Here is a 24,577-nt window from a genome sequence, read left to right as displayed (position 1 = left end):
ATTTTCTGTTAAGTGGTCCCTATATTAAGGAAATCACAAGTTTATTCATTTTTCTTCTAAAAAATATCTAACTTTATAGTCATAGAAGTCAACTGTTGAAGTTAGTTAAATTTAACAATAAAAGTATATGATAATCATTTGAGATTATGAGATTATAGAAGCAAAAGCTGATTCTTAAAGTCATATTAGACACATTAATAGAGCATTCTTCTCTTCTGAACAATCAACAGGGTCAAGAAGTATTTATTAAGTGTGAGTGATACTTAAAAAAAAAAAAAGGCAAAAAATAGCCCATGCTGTCAAGAATGTTACAGTCTTATTGGGGGAGCAACATAGAAGTAACTCTGGGCAAATGACATACAGACTGGAGATAACCTTGGGAGAAGGCACTAAGATTAAGGAAGACTGGGAAAAGTTTCTTATCAAACATGGGACTTTACCTGAGGCTAGAAGGAAATCACGAGTCAAAGATAAGGATCGAGAGTTTTGGGTATGAGAAACAACCAGTGAAAATTCCCAATCTGGAGATGGAGTGTTTTGTGGGAGGAGGACAGTGTCACTGGATTCCAGAGTAGGTATGTGAGAGGGAGTAAGGTAAAAGAATCTTGAAAAGTAGGAAGGGGCTGGGTTCTGAAGGACTTTGAATGCAAAATAACATTTTAGATTTGATAATGGATACAAAAGGGAGCCATTGGACTTGATTGACTAGGGGCCTGCCATGATCAGGGCTATGCTTTGGTGTTTTTTTTTAAATGAATGCAATAAAATATTATTATTATGCAATGAGAAATAAAAAATCAGAAAAACAAAGTAAGATTTCAACAAATTTAAAAAAACTAAAATAAAAATAAACAAAGCAGAGTAAAAAGAACAATATATAGGATTACAAATAAAATAAGTAGAAATATCACTTAAAAAAGATTGAATTTTAGGTAATATGGAAAATAATTAAGGTGGAAAACAGTTATTCAGAGTTAAGCATTTACTACCTGAAAGAGCCATGCTTTAGGAAGATCACTTTAATAGATGAATAGACAATACTCAAGGATAGGGAGATTTGAGTCAGAGAGACTGATCAGCAAGCTCTTAGAATAGAGTCACTCAGGTTATCCTTGTTTTCCTATAACTTTTTAAGTTGGGAAATTATCCCCCTAACATTTAATGGTTAGTTATTTTCTTTTAGCTACTTTGCCTGCAATAGGTCACCATCAAGTGACTAGCAGTACAATTTAATATCTAGACTTTCCATGAGCATGTTTGATTTTTGTGAACAAAAAATAGCATGTTTTCCCTTAATTTGTGCCTTTTTATCTTTTTTTGCCCATGTTCTACAGAGTATCATACAAGGAAGGTTCTGCCAACTATAACATGCTAGTTGCATCTGATTTGTCATTAAAATTATACTTGTTAAGAAAAATACGAAAGGGTAGGTAGGTAGATGGCTCAAGAAAGAGAGCCAGCCTTGGAGATGGGAGGTTCTGGGTTCTGGTCTACTGGATCAAGCACTTAACTAGTTCTGCTGCGACCGTGGGCAAATCTTTTAACCCCAATTGCCTAACCCTTACAGCTCTTCTACCTTGGAACCAATACTTAGTATCAGTTCTAAAACAGAAGTTAAGGGTTTTTCTAATTTTTTTAAAAAAGAAAAATATTTTTAAAAAGCTAACATAATTACCTTTATCAGCATTACTATTCACTTTTATATTTTAAATATAAAAAATTATATAGAATTAATAGTTAATGTTATATTATTTAAAGAAACAAAATGCCTTGCTATAAATAGGTACATTTGTTACTAATCCTTAGTTACTCTGGGTTTTAACCTAGTTCTTTATGAAGTTCATGCTTCATGCTTCTCACGATCTAGTATGAATTTCTTATCTTAAAATCTTTCTGGGGCCTTTTGATTGTTCCACAATCTCTGGTCAGATTGTCACCTTTTAGTCAGTCATCTTCCTTTATGTATTAGCTATTTTTGTTCAAACTGGACCTGCCAACAAGAGACTTGAATGCTTCAATCAGTCAACTAATAAGTTCAAAGAACAAAGAATGAAACAATCTCTATTCACCAGGAGCTTTCATTCTAATACTTCCAAACTAATCATAGAGAAAGTTATAAAGAAGCCTTAACTAAGACTTAGAAACTTCCATATCCTTTGTTTACCTCCCATTAAAATCAAAAAGGAAAAAGGAAAAAAAAGCCTGAAATATCTCATCTTTGCAAATTTGTGCTGAAATTCATGAGTATTTCCCCCCCTTATCTGGAAAGAGCTCCTTTATTCACTTACTCAAAATTTCTTTCCCACTTCTCTATGAAAAAAGTTCAGCTGTTTGGTCAAAGTTCACATTGAATTATTTCCAAAGCAACCATCATTCTCAGGACAAAGTGTCTCTATTATTGGATACAAATTACATCCTATAAAGAGCTGAGAGTTAAAGCACTTAGATTATCAGAAGGTGATTTTTAGAAACACATCCAAATAAAACATAACAAGTTTTTGGAATTGAGATAGAAAAATAACACTGGTTTGATTTTTTTTAATCTTACTCTCTCTATAGAGATTCCTCAGATTATCAAGCTTTGAAAGCCTCAGGTATCTTTCTTCCTCCTCTTTTTTTCAGTCTTTCTCATCCTTTTCCACAGGGTGGGATTAAACAAACAAATAGCAACAACAAAAGAGAGGGTCTTTTTCTCCTTCAATATATGTAGAGTTCATAAATGTAATATGTATTAAATTTCATCATTTTTATGAGGGTAGCTCAAAAATGTGTTCTATTGCCTGGGGAAATCCATTCATTTTTTTACCAGAATTATCAAATATTATAAATGTATCTTTTATTAGTCATTAGTGATCGTAAGACTTGTTATAATGCACAATAATTCAAAGGCTCCTTATTTGTCTTTAAGAAGTTAGAAGCTGACTCAAGAACATACAGTGGAAGTGACAAATTTTTCCACCATTCTATTTTCTGTGTTTGCCATCCCTTTGTGGGAATGGTCAGAATGCCACAAACTTAAAATAACCTAATAATATCTCTTGTATGCTTTGGTCTCAAGAGCAAAAGTGGTACAAGTGCAAACATTATTGGACAGCTCCTTGAGGGCAAGAATCGTCTTTTGCCTCTTTTGAATCCTCATTGATTATTAGCACAGTGCCCACTACACAGTAGGTGATTAATATATTTTGATTGGTTGATTAAATAGAAAAGAAGTGGTGTGTTCTTCTCTCACCCTGCCCCTACCAGCAGCAGAAGATTATGTGTTTTTTTACAAATGTCCATTTATTTGTAGGATATAGTATGAGATTGTCCTCAAAAACATACTTTTAAAATTCTAGGCAAACCCAGACTCTTGCAGTGAATCCAGTCAGGAGGAGGTCTTCATCAAGGATGTCTTTGGTAAGGAGATGAAATCATCTTTTAAGTTTGACTTTTTTTTAAGCATTTTACTGTAGTCACATTTTAAAAGCTTGCTTTCTCAGTGACATGAATATATGTTGGGGGCAGCTGGGTATCTCAGTGGATTAAGAGCCAGGCCTAGAGACAGGAGGTCCTGGGTTCAAATTTGACCTCAGACACTTTCTAGCTGTGTAACCCTGGGTAAGTCACTTAACCTTCATTGCCTAGTCCTTACTGCCTTAGAACCAATATTCAGTATTGGTTCTAAGGCAGAAGGTAAGAGTTTAAAAAAAATGAATATATGTTTTGGTTATTACTCTTGGTCAAACATTTTTCTTTTGACTGCTTAGTTAGCATTAGGGAATTAATTTTTAAATGTCAGAGGTTTTGGCTAAGAAGGAACTAGTGCTTTCTAGGAAACATGATTGAGAGGTCATTTAATGCCAAAATTATATTTGAAGAACCATGTATAAAATAAAACTCCTCTGGGCCAATCATATAACCCAAACTTAATTAAATATGTTACTTTCTAATGCTAGACAGCATCTTCATTTTCAGCTAGAAGTTAAATTGAGGTATATAGTTGAAGATTCAGTTTTGGTTTATGAAAAGGGCTACATTTTTAGGTTTCAAGTGTGTAAAAAATAAATAGCTTTAAAAATATTTCTAAGTGAGAAAATTGGGAAGTAGGTAGCTCCCGAGTAGAAACTTCATTCATTTACAATATGGAAGATTTAATATTTTGTCTTGTTTTATAAAATTTCATTTCTTAGCCTAAGCCACAGGCATATGTGATGCCTCCACCACCTCAGTTACATTACAATGGACACTACACAGAGCCATATTCTTCTTCCCAAGGTAAGTCTGCATTATTTTCAAGAGGCCACGTTTAGTTAATGTTCTTACTAAGAATAAGAAGACTTAGAAACTTACCAGTCAGGGCTGTTTTTGGCTACTCTGTTTATAGGAATCTTCAAATCAGAGAACTGAAAGAATTACACTTAAGAATTCTCTTTTCTCTGTTATGCCTGAATCATATGCAATTAATTTGTTGGAAACTCATAGGAATACAGTACAATATTGGAGCACAAAACAAAAATATATGTTGAAATGTATCCCTTATTTAAAAAAACACAATATCAAGAACTTGGTCCTAATCATCATTATAGCATCATGATGTGGTAGAAAGAGTGAAGGATTTGGAATCAGTCCTTGTTTTTGCCTTGCTGCTTACTGCCCGTATGATTTTCAGCAAGTTACTTTAACTTTCTGGGCCTCAGATTCCTTCTCTGGAAAATGAGGGGAAGGGCAGGGCTGAACAAAGGACCCCCAAGCCCTAAAATGCTATGATTTTAAGAATCATTGACCTTAGAGGTCCTCCATTCCAGCCTACTCACCTGCAAGTTAAATGGATTACAAACATTAAAGAAGAAGTTTGGTTGCAGTGGGCAGTGGAAAGAAAAATGGCCTGACGTCAGTTCTGCCTTCAGTTGGGGGCCCAACACTTGATAGTGTTGTCGCCAGGAATGGTGGTATCTGTGCTTCCTCTGTCACAGTATCGTTGTAAAAATCAAATGTCCTATGACGTATGGAAACATTTTCTAACTGTAAAGTGCTATAAAATTGTCAGTTGTCATCATTAGTCTCATCTCACTGTTATTAAAGAAAAATCACTCTTTTTATCTTGTTTAGATGGAAATACCCATAGAACAAGTCACTGTCTTGATCTTACTTTTTTATATTTAATATTCTTTTAGACAACTGCATGGGTGGGTAATTGCTTTCTGTAGCTGTATGGAAATATTAGAACATAAGCTCATCTCCCGTGTAGGCTTGTCAAAAGCATCCTCAACACTAGTAGATAGGATCATGGAGATGATATGTCAGGGCAGCTGGGTGTTTCAGGGCATAGAATGCCAGACTTTGAATTGGGAGGCCCTGGGTTCTAATCTGGCCTCATACACTTCCTAGCTGTGTGACTGAGCAAGTCACTTAACCCCAATTGCCTATCCCTTGTCTTTCTGTCTTATAGTTACTAGGATAGAAAGTAAGGATAAAAAAAAAAATGTCACTCATGTTCTTCTTATATGACTTAAAAAATTTTTGAATTTGACAAATATCAACAAACTTGAATATTCTGAATACATAGGATATAAAAGGATCAACCTATTCACTTAGCAATTAAACTTTATTGTGACTGTTAATACAGATTAATTTTTTATAACAAAAGAATGTAATAATTTTCATATCAAAGCTGACCTGCTTGTTTGTACCTCTTTCTGAACCTTCTATTTTCTCCTGTGTATTAAGAAAATCTAGTGACCCTCTTTCTTTTTCCCTTTTTGAGCATCACTTTTGCTAGTCCTTTTCTTCTCAAATTTCTCTTCTACCAATTAAAATAAATTACAGTTCTCCCATATTACAAATACTTATAGACAAACAAAACAAATCCAAATATATGTTTGTATACATATACATCTATCTAGTTATCTGTCTGTCTATTACTTTGTCTGTCTGTCTGCCTGTCCCTCAAGTCCTTCACTCTGTTAGGTAATTTCCTACATGAATTTGATTTCTCCCACTAGATTTCTGTATTTTGAAAGCTTTTCACTAAATGCAGGGTGGAGTCTGAGTATTTTATAAGCCAATAGCTATTTAAAAAACCATTGTTCTTAAGTTTTTAATGGATCAATGTTATGTCTGGCAGATTATGGGCAACCCTTCATTCTATAATAATGCTTCAATTCCAGTACAATTCATCGTTTGTATTCTTGAGAACATTTTGAGACCTGTGTATTTCATTTGGAGATTTGTCATTTGCCAGTTGAAGAGTCTGCCTGTCTGTATACTTCTAGCCACTGAGTTATGTCATGTCTTGATAGATACTTGGTGTGGGCTAAACTTTTATAGTCTGTAGTGATGTCTTGCTGGGTTTATATTTATGCCATTTCTTTGAATAACACGTATTGATCATCCAGGCCCATTTCCTCTCAGATAACCCTTCTGTGATTCTGTGACACTGAACTCATCTTGCTTTGTTATCACAGAACTCTGTTGTTTTTTTTTTAGAAACAGATTCATATGATTCAGCTACTTCTTTGATGATTCTTGGTAAACGTGTTAGCTATATTCATGCAAATATTGATCAGGGAGGGCCTTTTGATTTTACGCCTTTTAAGGCTAGTCATTTTTCTGTTACATTCAAGAAATCCATTGGAATGGACCTGTTACCTACTTTTATTGTGACTATGAAAGAATAGCTGTTGGTTCCAAAAGTATTTCTCTAGGTTTTTTACTTTTGACCATACCGTGAGCATGCCTATCAATTTTCTTCTGCCCTTTTGAGGAGGAGACATTAGGTTTTCTCTTGCTACATTGGGGTGATAAGCCCTGCACTTTGTTAATAATTTACAGTTTTTGTGTAGGCTACTTTCCAAATCTGTTATGGCCTACTTTGCAATTTCAAAAGTATGCATTAAGATTGGTTTTGTGTAGGTGTCAATTGCTTTAAATGTCATCTACCAACTCATTTAGATTTTAGGATATGATTGTTTTAGTTTTGTGATATTGTGAGTAGATCACTGAACTTGGAATTAGGAAGGTCTGAGATCAGATCTTGCTTCAGGTGCTTTATTAGCTGTATGACTATGTGACTTTTGGGAAGGCTGATAAACTCAGCCTCAGTTTCCTCATCTGTAAAATGAAGATAAAAACAATACTTGACGGTATTATGAGGATCAAATGAAAGAATACAGGTAAAGTGTTTTGTAAACCTTAAAGCTAATAAATGCTATTATTATAATTGACAATGATACTTAAAAAAGTCAGAATGTTCATATAGACAATGAATCAGCTACTTTTCAAATGATAATATACCCATGCATAAACACATTTGTATGTGTAGATATTAAAATATTTTTGCTGCTTTTCCTTATTTGCAAATTTCAACAACTGCTAAGTATAAGAGGATGATGCTTTTGTGTTTGACTCAAGGAATTTTTCAGAGATAGTTCACAAAAGACCAGGGGTAATATTTTCTTTCACAGAGTTCATGCATTTTAATTCTTAAGTGGGCCATTTTAAAAAATGATGAGAATATGTAGTTGATTTCAACATATTATCTGCCAAACTCATGTGTTGAGAATTTATGCTTTACTTATTGTACACAAGTCAGACATGTGGCAATGTTTGTGAATCTTATGTTGTTGCTGCCCTTCCCATAAATTTTTTGTACTCTTCTGATGCCTTCCTTTTGTGCAATGAATGTTTATGTCTCTAGCTGTCTGTTTATCTACCTAATCCATAAATCACTTGTTTTCTCTGCTCTTATAGATATGCTTTTGCCAAATACTCATTCTTTTATCTGTATTTTTGTTTTAGAGAAGCACATCTGACTCTTGATTGACTGAGAATAAATATTACTGCTACTATTAACATTTATATAATTTTTACTATGTACTAGGCACTATACTAAGTGCTTTATTGTTATTATCTCATTTGATCCTTATAACAACCCTGGAAGGATCATTTTACTGTTATCCTTATTTTATAGAGGAACTGACCTCAGGTTAAGCTACTTACCCCAGGTCATTTAGCTAGTAAGTATTGTATATTTATAAATTTGTTCCCCAGGAACTCTCTTTCCCAGCTTCCTATGTTCCTTCTCATATTACGTGCTAACATAGGAAAATTTTGTGTAGCTGTGCCCTCTCTCTCTTTTCTCCTGATCATGGTGTGTGTCGATTCTCCTGCTTGGTGTAAAGCCAGCTTTCCTAATCACAATCAGGAGAAAAGAGAGAAAGAGGGCACGGCTACACAAAACTTATATCCTTCCTATGTTATCATGTAACGTGAGAAGGAACATGGGAAGCTGGGAAAGAGAGTTCCTGGGGAGCAAATTTCTAATTATACAGTATCTGAGACTCTTTAAATTCAGGTCTTCTTGATTCCAGATCAGCACTGTATCTAATATAGGTCTTGCCTGTCTACTAGTTGAAATTGAAATGACTTAAACAATAATCCTTGTTAATTTGTACTTTGATTGAATTTCAGGGAGAATTAAAAAAAATTCTTTATTTACCAATTACATGTAAATAACATTTCCATATAAGTTTCCTGAAATTATATGACCCAAATTGTTTTCCTTCTCTTCCCCCTCCCAGAGCTGGCAAGCAATTTGATCTGGGTTATACGTGTATTATCATGTAAAACATACATCTTTCCATATTCATTTTTGTAAGAGAATAGTCATATAAAACCCAAAACCTAAATAAACAAGTGAAAAATTGTAATTTTTATCTGCTTTCCAACTCCAACAATTCTTTCTCTGGAGGTTTATAGCATTCCCTGTCATAAATCCCTCAGAATTGTCCTGGATCATTGTGTTGCTGAGAGTTGCTAAGTCTATCATATTTGAGCATTCCACAATATTGCTGTTGCTAGATACAGTGTTCTCTTGGTTCTGCTTATTTTCCTCTATATTAGTTCATGTAGGTTTTTCTAGTTCTTTCTGAAATCATCCTGTTCATCATTTCTTACAGTGCATTCCATCACAATAGTATTCCATCGCTATCATATACCACAATTTGTTAAGCCATTCCCCTAATTGATGGGCATCTTGGGGAGAACTTTTAAGGACACAAACTATTTTCAAGAACTTTAGAAATCTCAATTTGTAAGCAACCAGTATAATTGAAGTCTTGGTACTTTTAGATGCTAATTATAAATTATCTCAAATATTTTTTTCAAAGCATGATATCTGCTGGGCTGCATACACTTGGTTAGCATCCATCCGGTTATTGTACATGATCAAAAAGTTTAAATCTGTTGTTTTTTAAAAATATTTTATAGGGCAGCTGGGTAGCTCAGTGGATTGAGAGCCAGCCCTAGAGACGGGAGGTCCTAGGTTCAAATCTGGCCTCAGACAGACTTCCCAGCTGTGTGACCCTGGGCAAGTCACTTGACCCCCATTGCCTACCCTTACCACTCTTCTGCCTTGGAGCCAATACACAGTATTGACTCCAAGACGGAAGGTAAGGGTTTAAAAAAATATTTTATAATTTCATCTTTTAGTGCAGATAATATGTTCTTTTACTTTGTCTGAATTAGTGAGGATTATATGTTATATATATTATATATATTTAGTCCCAGAACAATTGGCTCTACCCACTTTTTTGTGGCATTTCTTTGGTAGTTATGAATTTGACCACAGCAAAGACTCAAACTTAAGTCCTCTCACTCCAAATCCAGCATACTTTCTGTTGTATCACACTACCTCATAGAATTGGAATTTTTATATACTACCTCTTTGAGGAAGATTTTATTCATATCCCACAGATACAGAGGAATATAGTAATGAACTGTTGAAATGATAAGGAAAAATAAGCATTAAAGGCCCTTTGTAATTCTAATTGACCTCTACTACTAAACTTGAGAGAATAGTATAGTTCCTCTAGAATAAAATCTACAAGTCAGTAAGTTTTTCTTTTGATGTTTATAGATTATTCAGGTCTGAAAAAAGTGCTTTTCAAACTAATCTTATTGTGAGTAAAGTACATTCCCAGTGAGCCCCTTGGCAAGTTCTAGATTTTCATCTAATTGATAGACAAACACAAATTATGAATTTTAGAAAAGGAAGATGATTTCTGAAGTAGTTGTTTCATTATTATTTGTTATTTTTCATTATTGTTTCATTATTATTTGTTAACATGAAAGTATAGCAAGTTTGTTTTTGTTTTGACGGTTTCCTTTTTTTTGTTTTGTTGTTTTTTTTTTTTTTTTTTTTTTTTTTTTTTGTTTTGGTAAAGAAATGGTTGCAGTTTGTGGCAGTTTTTCTTTATTCTTGAATCTCAATATTGTTTCATTATTATTTGTTAACATGAAAGTATAGCAAGTTTGTTTTTGTTTTTATGGTTTCCTTTTTTTTTGTTTTGTTGTTTGTTTTTTTTGTTTTGGTAAAGAAATGGTTGCAGTTTGTGGCAGTTTTTCTTTATTCTTGAATGTCAATATTGGGTATTAACATTGATGCATTTTAAATATCTGGCTTGAAATAAGTCTTAAATATTTTCTTTTCAGATAACCTCTTTGGGAACAACCAGAATGGGTATTATTGCCATTCTCAGACGAGTCTAGATAGAGCGCTCGACTACAATGGAAGAATCCGCAATGGAAGCGTCTATAGTGCCCACAGCACAAACTCTTTAAATAACCCGCAGCCTTTCTTGCAACCGTCCCCGATGTCCTCCAACCCAAGCATCACGGGAAGCGATGTCATGAGGCCCGACTACGTCCCGACACACAGGCACAGCACCCTGATCCCGCCGTCCTACCGCCCCACCCCAGATTATGAGACCGTGATGCGGCAGCTTAACCGCGGAGTGAGCCACGCAGAGCGGCAGAGCCACTCGCTGAGAAACCTCAACATTGGCAATTCGTACGCGTATAGCAGAGCCGACGCTCTGGTCTACAGTCAGCCGGAGATCAGAGACCGCGCGCAGCTCGCTTCTCCGCAGTCCGCTCACTATCCCTTCAATCTAAACTACAGCTTTCACAGCCAGTCTCCCTACCCCTACCCTGCCGAGAGGCGGCCCGTGGTCGGGGCAGTGAGCGTGCCCGAGCTGACCAACGTCCAGCTTCAGGCTCAGGATTATCCAGCCCCCAACATCATGAAAACGCAGGTTTACAGGCCGCCCCCCCCTTACCCGTATCCACGCCCTGCCAACAGCACCCCAGACTTGTCCCGACATCTGTACATCAGCAGCAGCAATCCGGATCTCATCACCAGGCGGGTCCACCACTCCGTGCAGACGTTCCAAGAAGACAGCCTCCCGGTGGCCCACTCCCTGCAGGAGGTCAGCGAGCCCCTGACGGCGGCCCGGCACGCCCAGCTAAAGAAGAGGAACAGCATCGAGATCGCTGGGTTGACCCATGGTTTCGAAGGCATCAGACTTAAAGAGAGGACCATGTCTGCCTCTGCAGCCGACGTGGCCCTGCCCCGGGTCATAGCAGCCAGCTCTCAGCCCAACGTTTTCCTAGAAAGGACAAAACAGGAAGACAGCGAAGAACAGGAAAATGTGAGATACGGTCATAAGAAGTCTCTTTCAGATGCAACTATGCTGATTCATAGCAGTGAAGAAGAAGAAGAGGAGGAGGATTTCGAGGAAGAAAGCAAAGCCCGCGCAGTGCTCTCTCCTCATCCTGACGAGGCCCCCCAGCATCCCTCGGGCATGGGTGGCTTCTCCAAAGAGCCTTTGCTCAGCTATCCTTATGGCTCTGTTCCCCCCACGCCCAACCCTTTGCATATCCTTGAGCCAAAGTCACATATGCTGGAGACCGAGAAGTCAGTCAGGGCCATCAGTCCAGTTCATATAATAGTTGAAACCCAGCTCCCTAGAAGACAAGGGCTGCTCACTCCATCGATGTCGGAGTCCGACCTGACAACGTCAGGACGATATAGAGTCAAGAGGGATTCTCTTAAGAAGAGGCCCGTGTTGGACATTCTTTCAGGGAAGAAGAATGTTGTCGAAGGTCTTCCTCCATTAGGGGTAAGCTATAAAATGTGTGAGTTTGGTTTTTTTGGTAGTCTTTTGTAAACAAACAGGACTGTATTTTAAAATAATTTTCTTTGCCTGGTTTTGTACATTTCTTGTATGTATTTGAATTTTCCCTCCCATTTATTCTTATTTCTGTGCTGTTTTTAGCTCACTAGTTTTGGTCTTGTCTGAAAATTGATAGAAACTGATGAATCTTCTAGTTTGTCTTTTTGATGCCTTATGAAGGGGGAATAAATTAGATGAACAGAGAAGATAAGTTGGTGAGTTCCCTTTAGAATCAAATATTTTGTTCATGGAGTTTCATAGAGAAGAAAATGGCAATGGCATGGCATTAATTAGTATTTTTTTTTTTTGAGGGGAGGGTGTTAATTAGGCCTGCCTCTGAAAATTTCCCTATAGTTGTATCTCATGACCCACTTCCAACCAAGTGCTTGTAAACTGCTGAATTTATAGAGCTTTAGATAATGGCCACGTTATATTTGTTCAGTAGATTCTTTTAAATGTGAGAACTTCTGTTGTATTTTGATAGAGAGAGAAAGCATCATACAATGGAGAGACAGTTGGTCTTGGAGTGAGGAAGACCTGTTCTCTTCTGTGTATGTTGTAAATGTTCAATTGATGACTTTTTTTTTGACAGCATTATCAGTCTTAGGGAGTCTTGCACTGATCAGAGTTCTCAAGTTTTTCAAAGCTATTTTCCCTTACAGTGTTATAATTTTAGAAATTGTTTTCCTGATTCTACTTGCTTCACCTTGCATCAGTTCATCAAATTTTTTTTAGATTTTTCTGAATCTGTCTTCTTTGCCATTTCTTATGGAGTAAAAATATCTCTATATTTACATAATTTTTTTTCAGTCTTTCTCAATTGGTGGAAACCCCTTTGTTTCTAGTTCTTTGCAACTATAAAAAGTGCTGCTAAATTATTGTACAAATGGTTCCTTTTCTTCCTTCTTTGATCTCTTTAAAGATATAAACCTAATGGTGTATTGCTATATCAAAGGGAATGAACACATTTTAGTGACATTTGAGGGAATGCTTTTCAGAGTGGTTGGAGCAATTTACGTCTCTACCGTGTGTTCATTAGTGTTCTTGTCCTCCCATGGCCTCTCCAAGAATTGCTGCTAACTTCTATCATCTTTGCCAGTTTGAAGGGTTGGAAATTTACAGTGGTTTTAGTTTGCATTTCCCTGTTTAACAGTAATTTGGAGAATTTTTCCCCCCCTAGTGTTGTTGATAGTTTTTTCTTTTGAGAACTGCCTACATGTGTTTTTCAGCATTGTTTTCATACAGTTGACAACTTACATTTCTTCTTTTGAGAACTTCTTCCATGTCGTTTATCTGTATCATTTATCTAATTGTGCAATGACTATATATTCAAATCAATTCTCTGTATATCTCACATCAGAACTTTATCAAATCAGATTGTTTCTTGAGGGTAATTTCTTTAAGTGGCTACCATTTTCTTTTAACATCAATTTTAAATGTATAACATACTAGGCAATGGATTGGGGTGCAGTGGATAGAGCATTGGTTCCATCAGGAAGATTAGAGTTCAGATCTGGTCTCAGATACTTACTGACCCTGGATAAGTCACTTTAACTCTGTTTGCCCCAGGTTCCTCATTTGTAAAATGTGAATAATAATAATCTTTACCTCCTAGGATTGTTGCAAAGTTCAAATGAGATAATAATTATAAAATACTTGACACAGTCCCTGGAACATAGTAAGCACTATATAAATGTTAGCTATTTATCAGCTATTGTCTAGAGATGAAGATTTCCTCACAAAACCAATGAAATCCTTATAAAGTATGCTCTGTATTAATGAAAGTAGACTTGACTATTTTGATACAACTTCCCTTATATCTGGAACTTCAGATTTTTAAATGATTAAAAGCTATTTTATTTTGTATCTGAAGCAGTTTGCAATGTTTCAGTGACTATTTAGAGCCACAAAGTGTGTGCATTCTAAAGTATCAAATAATTCATCCCCATCATTTTACAGAGGAGGAAACGTGAGTTGTGAAAATATTATAACTTCTTAATTTCTCACTGGTATTTGGCATTTCTTTCTGTTATTTTTTAAAAATTGATTCTCAGAAGAGTTTGTAGGCTTCATCTAACTAGCCAAAAGGATTCCTCTATACCAGTGATTCTCAAAGTGGGCGCCACCGCCCCCCTGGTGGGTGCTGCATCGATCCAGGGGGACAGTGATTGCCACAGGTGCATTTGGGGGCGGTGAATAACTGTGAGGGGGTGGTGATAGTATGTGACAGGGGACGGTAAGTAATATTTTTTCTGGAAAGGGGGTGGTAGGCCAAAAAAGTTTGGGAACTACTGCTCTATACAAAAAAAAAGGTTAAGAATCCCCATACTAGAGTACATTAATTTTAGCCATGTTGCTTTCCTACTTGACATCTTATTTTTCTTCTGCATTGTTCTAGGTCAAAAGTCTAGAACTGTATAAGGCTTTTGGAGACTATGTCTCCCAACCCCATCATTCTATAGGTAAAGAAATTGAGGCCAGTGAAATAAAGTGAGCTTTTCCCAGTCATATAGGTAGTACTCAGAGGAAAATTTGGACCCTAAGAAAGTTAATATAATCCAAAATATTTATAGCAGCACTTTTTGTGATCACTAAGAATTAGTAACAAAGTAGATACCCATCAATTGGGAAATGACTATACAATGGAATATTACTGTGCTATAGGAAATGATGTGTGGGATGCACATAGAGATGCCTGGATGAACTAATGCAGAGTGAAGTAAGCAGAGTCAAGAAAACAGTATACACAGAAACTATAACAATGTGAATGGAAAGAACAACCATATGTTTAAAAAGTCAAAAGTAAACAACAAAATTACAGAGATCAGGTAGGGCTTAATTGAAGAATCGTGAAGACACTCTCATCCTACCCCTTCATGGAAGTGGGAGGTCCACAGTGTTACATGTTGTACATGTTTTTGTACTTTTTAAATGTTATCAATCAGTTGTGCTGATTTTACTTTCCTCTCTAAAAAGAGTTTGTCATATAGAGTATCTCCTTGGAAGGTTAAAAGGCAAGATACTTGGGATACTTAGTTTAAGAAAGAAAATATTGATACAAACTTATAAGAAAAAGGGACATTAGAGAACTCTTCTACTCTTAACTGACTATTTCAGACTTGAAGAGAGGTTATTTCCCTTTCCCAAGGGAACACAAGTAAAATTTGTGCTAAAGCTTGGAGTAGAATTCATGTCTCCTGACCTCAAATAGCATTCTTTCTATTATACATTCCCTCCTCCTTTTCCTGCCTGGTGCTTTTTTCCCTCAGGAAATCAAAACATTTAAAGATATTATCTCTGCCTCCCTAGTAATGTGCAATCGTATTTTATTTTCCCATTTTAAAGAGAAATTACTTGAGGAATGGAAAGGCAAAATAAGGAATCATGGGCATACAAAAAATCTGTGGTTGACTAAAGATTAGCTTGTTGGATGCCTGACAATATAGAATATGAGTAGAAGTAGTGGTCTTACACACACACACTTTTTTTTTCCTACATGGAGTTACTTTCACATTTGTTTTAAATATGATCTTTACCAAAATCAAAATTTTCAGTGGGATATACCTGAGCTCTCTATATCAAGTTTTGAAATTCTAGAGATCTATCTCGTGGAGGAATGTCGTTGGCTTAGAGCCTCACCTTTCATTGCACCATAGCTATGCCACCAGGTGTATTTCAAAATCTCCTATCTGGAATGAAACTGGATTAGGGTTTTGGCTTTGGGAAGAATGTGGCATCCACCTAATGACACAAACTTAAGACTTGAAGCACAAACATGTAGACAGAAATGATGGTTTGTAAATCTGGAGAGAAACATTTAGTCTCTTCTGTCTTGCATTCAATCTAGTTAAATTTCATTTTTTTCTTTGGAAAGGTATGTGTAAATATATGTTCAAATATATATAGTTGTATGTGTGTGTATATATATGCATATTAAGTATATATATATATATATATATAAATTTTTCTATAGGGAATGAAAAAGAATCGAGCAGATGCAAAAAAATGTGGACCTCTTAAACTGGCTGCCTTAAATGGATTATCATTATCTAGAATGCCCTTGCCTGATGAAGGAAAAGAAGTGCCTACCAGAGCAACCAATGATGAAAGGGTATGTAAAAATAAGTTTGGATATTATAACTTCTACTTTAATGATAACAGAATAATGTAAAGAAGAATCTCCAAAAAGTTTTATTAAATGTTATAGCTTTCATAAGCCTGATAGCAACAATCTAGGATTCTGGAATTCTGTCATTCAGGCTTCAAGTTTGGGTAAATTTAGAGATAATGTCATAAAATTTGTGAATCTCTTAAAAGTGAAAATGCCTTACAAACTTTTTCTTCTGATTTTTATTCTATATGAGCCACCTAGAGCTGTCTTTAAGTTTGTTGTTTTTTTTTTTTAAAGTTTGAAGGGCTGGTAGCAGATGTGCATAAGAGATTATGAAAAAAAGAAACAAAAGTGGGACCCACTTAAATGATTTGTTTTTGCAGTTCCATTCTAGCAATTTTTCCATTAAATACTGATTTTTTGTAATCTTAATTATGATTTCAATTAAATGATTTCTTTTAAGAAAGAATAGTCTTTTTGGTGCAATTTTCCTAAATTAACATCAGGTTAGACCCCTAGACTACTAGGAACAAATTTCCTTATATGTCATGATTTTTCTAGATATTTACTTAATATTTTTATGTTTATTAATGTTTTTCATAGCATCAAATAAAACCATTTATAATTACTGAATTAATAATATCTTCTTCAACTTGTCTTTTCTTGGAAATTATTTTTCTTCTTACTTGATCATAGAGCTAATTTTGTACAACATTAGTCTGATCTTTTAAAACAGGAAATACATTCTGTAACATCCCAATAATTTGTCATTCTATACCTGGTGGAATGGGGGTTTTGAGGCAGCCAATTACATTTTGGGCTAACTCTCAGGAAGTTTTCTGTAATGCTGAGCTAAAATTTACCACTTTGTTCCTCCTACTTATTGATGTTAGGTCCACCCTGAGGTTCAAAGCAAAGCAAGTCTAAACCCTTCTCTCTGTGAAAATTATACCTGAAGATTATATTCACAGCTTCCTTAAGTCTTTTCCAGGTTAAAAGTACTCAGTTCATCTAAATTTATCTTGTATGTCATGTTCTTGAGTTTCCTTCCAAGTTGTAGTATATATTTTTCCTTGCATTTTGTCTAGAATCATTTTCACATTACAGTAGTACTATGTATATGGGCATAAATTCAAAGCAAAAACAACTGAAAGCCTATTCTCTTTTCTGTCCATTTCTTTTTAACAAAGATTTGAGATTAGAATCATTAAGAGTGAATACTTTCATATTATTCAATATAATCTTTTTTTTTTCAGTGTAAAATTCTGGAACAGCGTTTAGAACAGGGAATGGTGTTCACAGAATATGAACGCATTCTGAAAAAGCGGCGGTTGGATGGGGAATGTGCAATAGCACGGCTCCCTGACAATGCAGAGAGAAACAGATTCCAAGATGTGCTCCCTTATGATGATACCAGAGTAGAATTGGTCCCAACCAAAGAAAATAATACTGGTTATATCAATGCATCACATATTAAGGTGAGAGGAAAATTGATAGATTTTATATTTTACAAATGATAATAGAGTGGTAGGGATGAGTGAGAGAGACTGGACATGGTACTTAATTGGCAGAGAAAACTTTGTCTATCAATGCAAGTGAACACATTAACATATTCTAGGTAATTTGTAGAAAGTTGCCTAGAACACAGAGTTTAAGTGGCTTGTTCAAAGTCACACATAGGTAGAATGTTTCAGAGTTGAGACTTGAGCCAGGTCTTCCTAGTTTTGAGGTGGGCTATTCACTATTTCTCTCCACTACATCTTTTTGATAATGTGATAATTATAATAATGTTTTTATGTATATAACCTGTTAAATTTTGTAAGATGCATTGCTCACAAAAACAGATGAAAATAGGTATAGTATAATTATTATTATCTTCATGGTACGAAGGATAAAACTGATACACAATATTTAAATGACTTGCTGATAGTCACAGAATTCCAAGCCAAAAGTCTTCAAACATATTTCAAGTTTTAATTTCTTGGTATTAAAAATGCCTTCCTAGGCAAGTGGCTATTATTAAAATATCTGAGTTACAAAAGAGTAAATTCTTAAACCAAGATTAAGATTTGTTCAAGGGAATTTTTTAAGTAAAGTTACGTTTACTTTTTATGTGGCAAAATAATCTGCTTCCCAGTTTAGTACTGTGGACTCAGGGGATGCTTAGAAGATTTTTTCCCTGTATCTAAGAGTAAAGACTTGATCTTTTAATCCATTATTCTGTCCTTCTAGGAACTTAAAAACCCTTATTCCAGATATAGTTTGTCTGATAACATCCATGCATCCATTTTCATGTATTTAGGCAAGTGTACCTTAGAGTCAATCTTGGTGATTATGGTAGCCCTTTTCTCAGAAAGTACAGACTGTTCTGTGATGGCATATCTCCACATGCTGCCCATAATTATTTCAGAACATCATTTGGCTCTTTGAAGAAGCAGTCACCTCTTTCCTGGAGACAACAGTGTTATGCTGCCCAACTCTAGTAACGTTCGAATTGTTAAAATGGAAGGAGAAAACCTATGACTCATGAGTGGGTGAACAAAACCAGATGCTTTTCTTTCCTCCTTTCCCTCCCACTCTTGGCTCATTGACATGATATTCGAGGTCAATATTTTCAGGAGAGAATTGCTTTTTGGTATCAATATTTAAAAAAAAAGACTAGGGGAGGAATTTAAAAATTTCTCTTTCATATATGCATTCTTTTATTTGTACTATTTTGTTAAAGGAGGTTAACACTTTCCTCCACAAAAATTCAGTTCTATTCATCATTGTGGCTTGGATTTGCCTCGGGGTTCTCAATTGCTTTACTATTGGAATTCTAACTCTGGTAAGTTCTTCAATCTTGGAGGAACTGCAAATAGAGTAGTAGATACATCTGCTGTACAGTGACTAAATGAACCAAATTTGATGATGCTCTTTACAAGTGACTTGGCCACTAAGTAATATGTGTTTGCTCTTAGTGACCTATGAAACAAACAGAGATACAAAATGGCTCTGTTTAATGTGATTCTTTCACCTTTGAAGTTATAATGCTGTAGCTAAAAATGAGAGGAAAATATGCTAAGAATTGCAAATAGCATCTGCAATCACCATTTAAACTGTTGGTGTTCTCCTTAACTTTTGTCCAACAACAAACAAGTTCTTATCTGTTGGAGGCCTGAAGAAAACCACATGTGTTTTGAATATTTTCATCATAAATGATCAAAAGACAGTTGAACAGAAGCTGGCTTAGAGATTTTCCTTGGAGAAGCTAAAAAAGAAGTTGGTAGAATTAGTTTCATGGTGTACCCAATGGTAACAGGAAATATAATTTTGTGGAATACTTAGTGTGAAACCTTGTAGTGCTCATGATGAGTGGAAACTGGAAAAAAAAACCCCACTAAATGAAGATAACTGACTTATACACAAATGTCTATTAAAGAGGATAAAGAAAATATAAGAATTTTAAGAAAGAATTTTGCCAGATTCCCAAACAATGTTGACACTTGTCAAGGATTTTTCAATATTACTAAAAGAACACTCTGTTAAAAAAAAGTTTGGTTTTTTGTGTATGTGTATGAGAGAAAAAGAGAGGGAGGGAGAGAGGGAGAGAGAGAGAGAAACAAAGAGAGAAAGAGAGAGAGAGAAAGGTGTGGAGGTTTGGCTATGAATTTGGCTACCAATAAAATGCTGTGTAAATTCAAAACTTAGAAATCAAACCTTCCTATTTTTCTATGAAGTTTTTAGCCTGGCTCATTCTAGCTCATATTCATTGTTATCTGTGGCATTTGTCCTGTGTATACTTATGCTACCAGTTTAATCTCCCTTAAACAAAAAGCAGGGCAGCTAGATGACTCGGTGGATAGAGTGCTGGGTCTGTAGTCAGGGAGACCTAAGTTCAGATCTGGCTTTCAGACACTTCCTAGTTATGTGACTCTGGGCAAGTCACTTAAGCCACTAGAGAAGGAAATGGAAAACTACTCCAGCATGTATTTTTGCCAAGAAAACCCTATGGGTGGTATAAGCATGCTATGGTCCATGCGATTATTAAATGTTGGACATGAGTGAACATTTACAAAGGTCTCAGACCCCAATTCCACCCTCATATTTGAGTTTCTAACCTTTTTCCTGTGTAATCTTATGGCCTTTGTGTGTCATCTGCAGCTTCTGAAAAACTCCCCCCAAATTCCCATTTAATTTCTTATACCAACCTGTGATATATTGAAACCATGATGGGGAAAGTTGCAATATGGAAGGAATACCTTAATTCAAAGTGTATTTTCACATTAGCTATGTTCTGGGTAGAGGGGAAAAATAAATAAAGCAAAAAAGTATGCTTCAGACTGCATTTAGAATTCATCAGTTCTCTTTCTGGAAATGGATAGCATTTTTTTTCATCCTGAGTCCTTTGGAATGGTCATGGATCATTGTTTTGAACAGAAGAGTTAAGTCTTTCACAAAGCTGATTGTTGTTACCATATATTGCCATTAGTGTGTACAATGTTCTCTCTTGGTTTTCATTTCAAATAGGAGAATATTTTTAAGTATAAAATTCAAAATTTTATATTTCATTTGAATGGTAATCAACTTAATTGATTATTAAATATATTCTTGTTCAAGATATACTGTTTTCTATATTTCATAGATGACTTTTCTCAAGGAAGTATGAGTGATTGGTATTTGCTTTGTAAGTTCCTCAGATCTTAATTTAAGATTTTCTTTTAATATTTTTCTGCCTTTAGGTCTCTGTTGGTGGCATCGAATGGGATTATATTGCCACTCAAGGACCTTTGCAAAATACATGTCAGGATTTTTGGCAGATGGTATGGGAACAAGGGATTGCTATCATAGCAATGGCAACAGCAGAAGAAGTGAGTACTTGTTTATTTTAATCTGATTCCTTATTCACTGGAGAGATCTGCTTTCTATGGAGCTGTAACCTTAAGGATGAAATAGGGGGAAATTTTAGGGGATAGGGACAGTTAGGTGGCTCAATGGATAGAGAGTCACACCTGGGTTCAAATTTAGACACTTCCTAGTTATATGACCCTGGGCAAGTCACTTAACCCCCAAACCCCAGCCCTTAATGCTCTTGGAATCAATACTCAAAACTGAAGATAAAGAGTTTTTGTGGGGGACAGTAACCTAGACACATTGCTGGCAAATAGAGTATTTCTACATATTTCTTTAACTCTTTCCCCCACTTTTTTATTTTTTTAAAGGAAGGTGGACGAGAGAAGAGCTTTCGGTATTGGCCAAGGCTTGGTTCAAGACATAACACTGTCACCTATGGAAGATTTAAGATCACAACACGATTCCGCACTGACTCTGGTTGTTATGCCACAACTGGCTTGAAAATCAAACATCTCCTCACTGGGCAAGAAAGAACAATTTGGCATCTTCAATATACTGACTGGCCCGAGCATGGTTGTCCAGAGGACTTAAAGGGGTTTTTGTGTAAGTGCCACATGCTTGAAGGCTATGGAGAGAAAACATAATATGCTGTCACAGATGGTCATTATATACACACAGTGGGATTCTCCAAAATAGTTTGACTTTTAAAATAAAGATCTCAAGGGCTATTGAGAAGATAGGTAGGACAGCAAATAAATGTCTAGACTTAGGTGACAAGTCTGCATTTTCATAGATTTAGAGCTAGAGAGAGAATCTAGTTCAAATGCCTCATTTAAATGATGAGGGAAATGAGTCTCTCTGGGTTAAGTCGCTTGCTGTAGGTGACCCAGAAGAGTTAGGATTTGAAACCAACTCCTCTGACTAAATCCAGCACATTTTCCACTGTATCTTACTGCCTCTAACTGAATAACAAACTGAATGGCTTCTTAAGGATTGTATACAGCTTTAAAACCAACTCTCTTCATCTCTCTATTTCTTTCCCTTTCTGTCTCTGTCTTGTTCATTTTTGACAGCTTACCTGGAGGAGATCCAGTCAGTTCGTCGCCACACAAACAGCACAACAGAGCCCAAAAGTCCCAACCCTCCTTTGCTGGTCCACTGCAGTGCTGGTGTAGGAAGAAGTGGAGTGGTCATTTTGTCGGAAATCATGATCGCCTGTTTGGAGCACAATGAGGTTGTTATTTATGTATTGAGACTTCTGTTGCTAAATAAACTCTTAACCCCCATTGCCTAGCCCTCACTGCTCTTCTGCCTTGGAACCAATGCTTAGTATTGATTCTAAGATGGAAAATAAGGGCTTAAAAAAAAAAGGAAGGAAAAAAGACAGTTCATAAAAAAAAAAAAACAGTCTATAAACTATGCTGATCTGACAGTGTGTACAGTATTCTGCATTGACAGCCTTCTGCCTCTGTAAAGAAGAAAGGTAAATTTTTTTCTCCTCTTCTCAGGCTTAGAGAAGCACAAAATCTCAAAACTTTAAGACCTTTGAGGTCACCAAGTCTGACTTCCCATCCAACAGTCAATCAATTAGAATTTATTAAGCACTTATTATCACTGAAAATACAAAGAAAGGCAAAAAGTAGTCCTGACTTTAAGGAGCTTATGGTCTGATGAGGGGAGAAAACATTCTATCAACTATAAATATAGAAGCTGTGTGCAGGATAAATTGGAGATAATAAGAGAACAGTGGTATTAAGGGGAGCCAGGAAAGGCTTCTTGTAGAAGGTGGGATTTCAGCAGAGGCTTGAAGGAAGCCGAAGGAAGCCAAGAGGTGGAAATGAGGAATGAGAGGGAACTCTGGGCATGGAGAACATGCAAATGCTTGGAATCAGGAGACTGAATGTCATGTGTGAGGGGCAACAAGGAGACTATCACTGAGTTGTAGAGTATTTGGGGCAGTAGTATAAGAAGACTAGAAAGATAGGATGGGACCAGTTTATGAAACACTTAAAAAGGATTTTATATTTAATCCTGGTGGCAATAGGAGCCACAAGTTTATTGAATGGGGTGGGCCTGGGCGGGGGGTGGGGAGTATGACATGATTAGTCTTGTGCTTTAGGAAGATGGATTTGACTGCAGAGTGGAGGACTGGAGCCAGGAGAGATTTGATGTAGGCCAACCACCAGGGGGATATTAATAGTGGTCCAGACATGAGGGTGTTGAGGATCTGCACCCCAGTGGTTTGAAAATGAGAGGTGTTACAATGGTACAAGTGGCAGGAATCTTGTGTAAGAATTTGACAGTTTCCCTGTAAGGTACTGCTATTTTTAGAAATCATCTGGCCCCATGAATTCTTGCTTTATTCAATGTTGTTTCATTTTTGATTGAGCCAATAAAGTACTTAGTTTTGGAAAGGAGCACTCGGCCACATTGACCCCATTTGGAGTGTAAAAAAGACTTCTGACTTCTTTGGCAAACCCAGAATATGTTAAAAACAAGTTTGAAAACCTGGTGTGGTGGTCCCTGAGTCATCTAATTAAAGCTAGCCAGATGTGGGCATCTTTAGCTCTCCTTTTTCTTCTTCCTTGAGCCTCACATTTTCCCCTTCTCTGAAATTCCCATCATGCCTAGTATTCTTTTTCTGATTTCACGTTTTTCTTTCCCTAGATGCTGGACATCCCACGAGTGCTTGATATGTTGAGGCATCAAAGGATGATGATGGTGCAGACACTATGTCAATATACTTTTGTCTATAGAGTTCTCATTCAGTTCCTGAGAAACTCAAGGCTTATATAACCTCTACTTGTTTCTCCTGGGACCCAATAACCTATAGTTTACAAGGGAAAAAAAAATGGGTTTGTCAAGGAAAATCCATTTGTTCTTGGGCTTTTCCCCCAGTCTTCTTACACAAGGTGTAGGGTGCTAATGTCAATTCACGGTGGTGCATTGCATTGAGCCTTGGAACTCACAAGGCCAAAGAGGTGGATTTCTGCTTGGGGGAAGTGCTGGAGAATTGGGGACTTAGTTGGAGTAACTGGGCTCAGCTCCTGTCTATGCTGATTTGCGGTACTTGCACACATTCTTGAGGTTGTGTTTTCTAGATAAAATAATTCTCTACCTTACTGAAGCTATGCTAGGCAGTTCTAGCAATTGTTAAAGGCAATGTATAGATTTCTATCTAAAAACTACTTTTTGATAAGAGAATTTTATTTTGTGACTAAAATATCTAGGGGTTCCTTTAGTTAGAAACCCAACTTTCCATGGGACTTGTCCACAATTACAACTGGTTTCTGGACACATCAACTTTATATATATTTTTTAAATTGTTAATATCTTTTCTGTTCATTGTTTTCTTTTTGTTTGTTTTTTTATTCTTGGTTACTTAGGGTTTAGTTATCAAACTACAAACTACAAAAAAGACTTTTAAAGGTCTTATTAAGGAAATAGAAAGCTTCTTTGTATTCATAAAATTAATTTTTTATTTTCAGTTTCTAAATTATCCAATTTATAAGTAAAAATGAAAAGTTTCTCAAATTATTTTCAGGGTTTCTTAAAAGGAAAAAGTTGGAATTGAATGCACAGTTACTTCAAGTTTTAAGTAATAGAGTTAACAACATTCAATATATTTTCAGTATTA

At 36.0% G+C, this 24,577-nt stretch overlaps 1 protein-coding gene across 1 annotated transcript in view; it reads left to right on the top strand.

Moving 5' to 3' along the window:
* Positions 1 to 23,736, top strand: part of PTPN21 (protein tyrosine phosphatase non-receptor type 21) — a 102,176-nt gene extending 78,440 nt beyond the window's left edge. The window contains exons 10-18 of the mRNA XM_044664990.1: positions 3,339 to 3,399; positions 4,173 to 4,257; positions 10,474 to 11,942; positions 15,970 to 16,107; positions 17,364 to 17,585; positions 20,829 to 20,957; positions 21,309 to 21,543; positions 22,014 to 22,174; positions 23,608 to 23,736. Of these exons, the coding sequence (XP_044520925.1) occupies positions 3,339 to 3,399; positions 4,173 to 4,257; positions 10,474 to 11,942; positions 15,970 to 16,107; positions 17,364 to 17,585; positions 20,829 to 20,957; positions 21,309 to 21,543; positions 22,014 to 22,174; positions 23,608 to 23,736 (2,629 nt within the window). The remainder of the gene's footprint in view (positions 1 to 3,338; positions 3,400 to 4,172; positions 4,258 to 10,473; positions 11,943 to 15,969; positions 16,108 to 17,363; positions 17,586 to 20,828; positions 20,958 to 21,308; positions 21,544 to 22,013; positions 22,175 to 23,607) is intronic.
* Positions 23,737 to 24,577: the final 841 nt, after the last annotated feature.

Source organism: Gracilinanus agilis, chromosome 2, assembly GCF_016433145.1.
Source record: "Gracilinanus agilis isolate LMUSP501 chromosome 2, AgileGrace, whole genome shotgun sequence".
In the NCBI taxonomy this organism is placed as follows: domain Eukaryota; kingdom Metazoa; phylum Chordata; class Mammalia; order Didelphimorphia; family Didelphidae; genus Gracilinanus; species Gracilinanus agilis.
Note: the sequence above shows the minus strand (reverse complement) of the source record. Positions and strands in the feature narration are given on the sequence as shown.